This window comes from Salvia hispanica, chromosome 4 (genome assembly GCF_023119035.1).
Source record: "Salvia hispanica cultivar TCC Black 2014 chromosome 4, UniMelb_Shisp_WGS_1.0, whole genome shotgun sequence".
Classification (NCBI taxonomy): Eukaryota; Viridiplantae; Streptophyta; class Magnoliopsida; order Lamiales; family Lamiaceae; genus Salvia; species Salvia hispanica.
In genome coordinates this window covers 37,164,320-37,170,359 of record NC_062968.1, presented here as the reverse complement: position 1 = coordinate 37,170,359, position 6,040 = coordinate 37,164,320, and the positions used below count along the sequence as shown (strand labels likewise).

General features: G+C 37.1%; 1 protein-coding gene across 1 annotated transcript; it reads right to left on the bottom strand.

The window, feature by feature from the left end:
• Nucleotides 1-4: 4 nt before the first annotated feature.
• Nucleotides 5-4,648, bottom strand: LOC125221008 (ER membrane protein complex subunit 1-like; the record flags this gene model as incomplete). The annotated part of the gene is made up of 8 exons (XM_048123133.1): nucleotides 4,432-4,648; nucleotides 4,210-4,337; nucleotides 4,032-4,094; nucleotides 3,667-3,788; nucleotides 2,444-2,559; nucleotides 1,545-2,355; nucleotides 333-1,064; nucleotides 5-154 (listed from the first exon to the last, which is right to left on the bottom strand). Coding segments are annotated over exons 1-8 (2,223 nt in total), but the record flags the coding sequence as incomplete, so codon positions are not given.
• Between the last annotated feature and the right edge of the window lie 1,392 nt (nucleotides 4,649-6,040).

The following is a 6,040-nucleotide window of genomic DNA, read 5'->3' as shown; positions in this document are numbered from 1 at the left end:
TCAAATAAACAATCAAAGATGATTCATCTGGGGTAACAGAACCAATAGGACCAACAGCTTTAGGCGCAACAGTTGCCAAAAACAACAGATTTTTTGATACATATTTGTACATGACTTCCTGGTCGGCAGTCACTTTTGCTTGTGTATGAACTACCTAAAACAAACATGAAACCCAAAATTATATCAGAAGATCAGCCTGAAAAGGAAATTACATCAACTACAGAAACCAGCAACATAAATTTGCAGCATAACTCTCTTGAAGGAAAATCAAAAGTTTTGTAAAACCAAAATTCTCGTTGTCACAAAAAGAGGATAAACGATAAAAGGAGTACCTCATTTAAACTTCTTGTTGCAGTTGCAGCAATCTTTTCTGACTCTGAGGGGAACACAATTGACCATAAGTCCCTCGAGTCAAAACAGAAGTTATCTGCCTCCTCTAGAACACAATTTTTATGCACACTATGACCCCTTAGAGTACCCTCTTCAGTTTCAGCAGAGTACCAGTATATGTTCCCTGATTCTCGCTGAAAAATATCAAGAGCCTCAGCAGTTCTCGGATATAAGTGAGCACGCCTGTTAGCATCTAATAGCAAATGCAATCGCTGCTCCAGTGAATCAGTAAAAGACAATGGAATAATGTGCACAATGGAATGAACAGGTTCCATATGATTGCGCTCCTCCCCAGTGTACGCATCGACAATAGATAGCAATCCAGCAGAATCTAGACTGTCTCCACATCTTCCAACAATCAGAACAGATGGATTCTGGTCTAAAGCATGATGATGAGGATCCTGCCACTGATGTAAGCTAATCCCTCTAGGACTCTGACACATCTCTGACTTGCGAAGAGTCCTAACTAACCGAGACCACACAATTCTCCCATCTCCAGTGTGCAGTGCAAAAAGTTTTCCTGCTCGTGTAAGTACTATAAGAAGCTTCCTGAACCCATTGCGGTCCCGAGTCATCTTGCTTTTCCCAGAGCTTTGTAACCTCATCTTCTGTATAGCGGCCACATCATCAGGGGTTGCTATCATTAGAGTTCCTTTGAGCTTCAGCAGATGACCCTTTCATAAGAAAAAGAATATAAAAGAGAAACCATTAGCGCACTGCTCTGCTTTTTCTAAGAGTAGAAAAGGATAGATCAGCAGATGCAATATCATACACAAACCACTCATTTTTCAACAAGCTAAAGTGTTTACTTTATCCATTTCATCCATGATGCACACAAGGTATCCTTCGTGACAGCACATGAAGTTGAAACATGTTCTCAGCTTACCCACAGTGGATAAAACAAACATACTGTTAGTTAGAGTTAAATAGTTTACTTTTAGTTAGCATGACAAATGACTAAGAGGTCCAAATTCTATAAAATCAAAGCAGGGGCCTATTATGCTCTTTTTGAACTATTGTTCCTATAGAGTAATGTGGTCAACAAGTAAAATCTGAATCCATATGAAACTTTATAGGCTTAGCCATCTCTGCAAATAAACAAAATATATCATAGAAAATAAATCTACTAATGCCTTAGTGTTGTGAAATTTCACCTTAAGCCATTCAAAAAGGTTGTTCTCTACTTTCGCCACTGATACACCATCCTTTTCAACGGGTAACTCTACGGGTTTTACATCTACAATGGAAGCAAGTCCATCTTCTCTACTCCAGACGATCTCGCCCTGCTGTAACAAAAATAACGAATCGTCTTCCATGACAATCAAAACCCTGAATCCATTTGACCTGTCCACGCGGACATATGTATTGATGAAAACCTTTTGTACTTTTCCCCTTTGATTATCCAAATGAATTGTTTCCTCAAGTAAATTGGATGTTCCATCCTCACTATCAAGCTTCACAGTCAGCAGAATCTTACCATCACGATGCTGAACCAAAGCAAATGCTTGTTGGCCTCCTGGGAGAAAGAGAGCATCACTCACAGCAGTTGCATGACCAAGTTCTTCAACAACCTTCAACTCTCCTCTACTTATAACTTTAATAAGGGTTACAGAATTATCAGTTTCTAAAATAAACGCTCCCGGAATATTTGATGGTGATATAACAGCTGCCCTTCGTAAATCTTGGATGAGATGAGAGAGATGTGTCTGGTGGAAGCTAATCAGCCCATCGTGGAATTGTATAGTAACCAAGCTTGTACCAACAGAATCTATTGCTACTGCTGTGTCGTCTGTCACAAGTGACAAGTCCCCAGAAAAACCACCAGTAAACTCCATGCTCTTATATTTCAACAGCTTGCCACTCTTAACATCTAATATATAAGCACCGAACTGGTGGGTACCAACAAAACCCACTGCAGAGATTGTATCACTCCCATCTGTATAAATTAGTTGTTGGACATTGATCCTGCAAAACATGAGAGAAAAATTCAACCATATTCTAGATAAAGAAAATATATAAGATGTTGGTATTTCGAGTTTAAAGGTGATCAAACCCTTCAGAAGCTAATTCCTTTTTCCAGATAACTTCACCATCAATGCTTGAGATAGCATGAATAAATCCACTTCCATAGACAAACATTACATTCTCCCTGTCAACCTTAAAATTAGCCTGCATCAAAAAGATGTCATGTTATACCAATTCCTGCAAGTCTATTTAATGATTTGAACCAAGAAGATGAATGGCTAACCAAAGTCGGTAAAAAATAGCATAAAATAATCTGATATTGATCAGGAAGAATAGCCACAGTTACATTTGATTTGTTAGTAGATTTATTTCCTTATTAGTAGGATCCCTTTGTGATTCAGTTTCAGTAGTACTAGTTGTTATCTTTTAGAATAAGTTGTTATCCTTTTGTTATTCAATTATTCTATCCAGTCCTTTATCAGTTAGGACTTTGTAAGTCTCTATAAATACTTCCTTCGAGATTGAAGAAAGGTATCCAAGGGGACAAGATTTTGTGAACGGCAGTTCACCGTGGTCTCGTTAAGAGGATTATTTCTCTGTTATTTTATTTATGTCAATAATATGGTTATTTTCTGCTTCGTTTCTGTTTCGGAGTGTTCTCAGATCTCAATTTCGTTTTCAGCCCTTGGTGTTCTGCTTTTCACTCCATATCAGAATCATGACTAGAATCATGGCATAATGGAGCCTCTGGATTAATCATAATTCTTTCATGATTTGTTACTTAAAATTTGTAATCTCTTCATACTCCAGAAATACTTGAGCAGTAATCCATTATCCCAGAATAAATCAATTCAATATCAAATCAGTAACAATTAACAAAGAGTGATATACTGGTTCAGCGAGTAGTAAAAGTGAGTGTGAGGAAACGCTTAACAAAACAATTCATAAAGTTCATACAGTTTGGCCCTTCTGCACTTAATGATCCCACACCAGAGCAGTAACTACATATAGTGAAGATTAAACCGAGTTGGATAACAAGCCAAGGGATGTGGGCTCACACCAAAATGACAACAAGAATATATCCTTTGTAAACCTTTTACACTAAATTCATTTAGAAACGGATCAAGTTTAGGGAAGCATAGTTCCAATATCTTACATTTCAAATGAACTGCATAGTCAGGAATGTCCACATTCATGTCTAACTAAAAATCATTTAATATGATGCTAATCATCCCACAAAAAAACTGACTGTTTAGCATTTAAAGACCCATAGGACATCACTTTAGGATAGTTTAAGCAAGTTTCACTCACCGGAACTAGTAATAATGGCTTCGTAGGCTTTGGGCCAAGAAGAGTTGACTCCCACACCATCTGACCATCAGGAAGGTTCCAGGCTCTTAAGATACTTCCCCCAGATGACAGAGTAATAACATCTGCAAACAGATGAATGTAACATAAAAGATAAGGGATCTACAGCAGTTTATTTCTTTAACCAAACAATGGGCTGATAAAAAACATTCATGTTACTATTATTTGAGTAAGTTATAGCAAGCTGATCAACCAATCTCCAACAACAAAAGGAGGGAAATATATCCATTCTAAAGCTAACAAATTACTAGTATTATCATATCATGTACATAAAGCTAACAAACAAGCAAAATTAGGGCCATGCTTACACTTTCCGAGAGCTATATCGATTTGATCGATGACGTCACTGGGTGCCAAAACATGCCTCCAAACTGCGCCACAGTCAAAACATTACTCAACCGATGCGGCACATTACATTGCAGAGTGAGCAACGGTAATAACTTACAGAGCTAAATATTATTTGAATTTGAATAAAAACACACTCACAAATCTCGCCATGGCGAAGATCAAGCGAGGAGACGACGTTTTCCTCAGTGGATACGACAACGCGCTTTCTCGCCGCCTTCTGTGTGTGGAAAACTGCGTGCTTCACTTTGCCTATATACTGTTGATGCCTGCGCAATTTCGAAAATTCAATCGTCAATTACACTAACAGCCAAAATCATGATATTGTAACTAATCGTACAAGCATCGGGTGAAGAGAGAGACCAATCCATAAGGCCGACTTGGTCTTCATAGAGAGAGAAAGCGGTGTAGGAGTAAGAGAGAACGATGAAAAGAAGCAGATAAACCCTAATCGCCGTATTCATGACGACGATTCGTCAAAATTCTTGAGAAGACAACAAAAGCAACAGATCTGAGGGAAAGAGGCAATGTGCACAAGGCAGCCCCTTCTGTCTACTCTCTACACTGCATCAGAGTTTTCCTTTTTCTTTATTTTTTTGGTTTTGTAATTAGCTTATTAAATCAAAAAATTGAGATATTTTGGATTACGATTGAAATTCTCAAATGCAATCTAAATCGATTAGTATTAACTATTAAAACAAATTACTCCATATCCTAATCATTTTGTAACTATCTTGAAAATATTTAAATTTTCAATAAAATATCTAAAGATTTAATTTTTTTTATATTAGATATTGTATAATTATTTTGAATAAAACTCAAATTGTGGAGTATGAAAATTTGTTAAGTATAATTTTCCATATTATTTCTTTTTTTACTACTATGATATGGTAGTATTGTAATTAATAACATATACTTTAATTTAATTGAATTTAAAATTTAGGAGCATTGTAAGGACATGTTTGATAAGTTAGTAATACCAAGATAGAGAATTATATATGGACATTTCTAATTGTTTGATATCATAGTTAAGCTTAACTCAAAGCCCAATGTAAGACCAGGGCCCTATCTAATCTTACCAAAATTATAACATTAACCTTATTTATGTATCTCACCAATTTGTCAAGTTAAGCCATGTTATTTAATATACAATACAAATTTAGATAATTTCTTTTCTATCAAACAACAACGGAAAAAAATCATATCTCTGCATATCTTGACATGAAGCCCGTATTTCTTATCTTGTTTTACATATCTTCTCATAACCCATCTTTTGTATCAAACGAGTCCTAAATATACTACTTCTTTCGTTTCATAATAGATGACATACATGAAAAATGATACTCCCTTTCGTTTCATAATAGATGACATACATGAAAAATGATACTCCCTCTGTTCCATAGTATTGAAGTCATTTTGCCGCCCGCAGGGGCTTAGCGCAGTTGGTTCCGGGGGAACAGATATTGCTACAAGGAGCTGGGTTCGAACTACTGGCGTGTGGGAGCTTCCATCTCTCAGGCACAAGTGTGAGGCCTTGGGAGATGGGCTCCTGTCAGGACAGTGGGTTGAAGGCCTCCTCTCTAACGGGCCGCTGTGTACCCTGATTGAACCCCCTCACAAACTGTCGGGCCGGGGTGTGGGGGCGGCCAGGGTGACCGCATCACCTTTTTGCTACAAGGAGTCATTTTGCCATTTTGATACGTTGCATAGTAATTGAGTCATTTTCTTATTTAGTAAAAGTCAATACATTTCTTCTCACTTACTTTACTCTCTCTTACTTTATTCTCTTTACATCTCTCAACCTTTTTCATTTTTTACTTTACTTTTCCTTTTACTTAACTCACCTAACACAATTTTTCTTAATCTCCGTGCCGAAAAGAATTGCCTCCATTACTATGGAACGGAGAGAGTACGAAATTTTAGGAGATGTTTTGTGTGTTGTGTGTTCAATGACCATATTGTCCTCCATCAT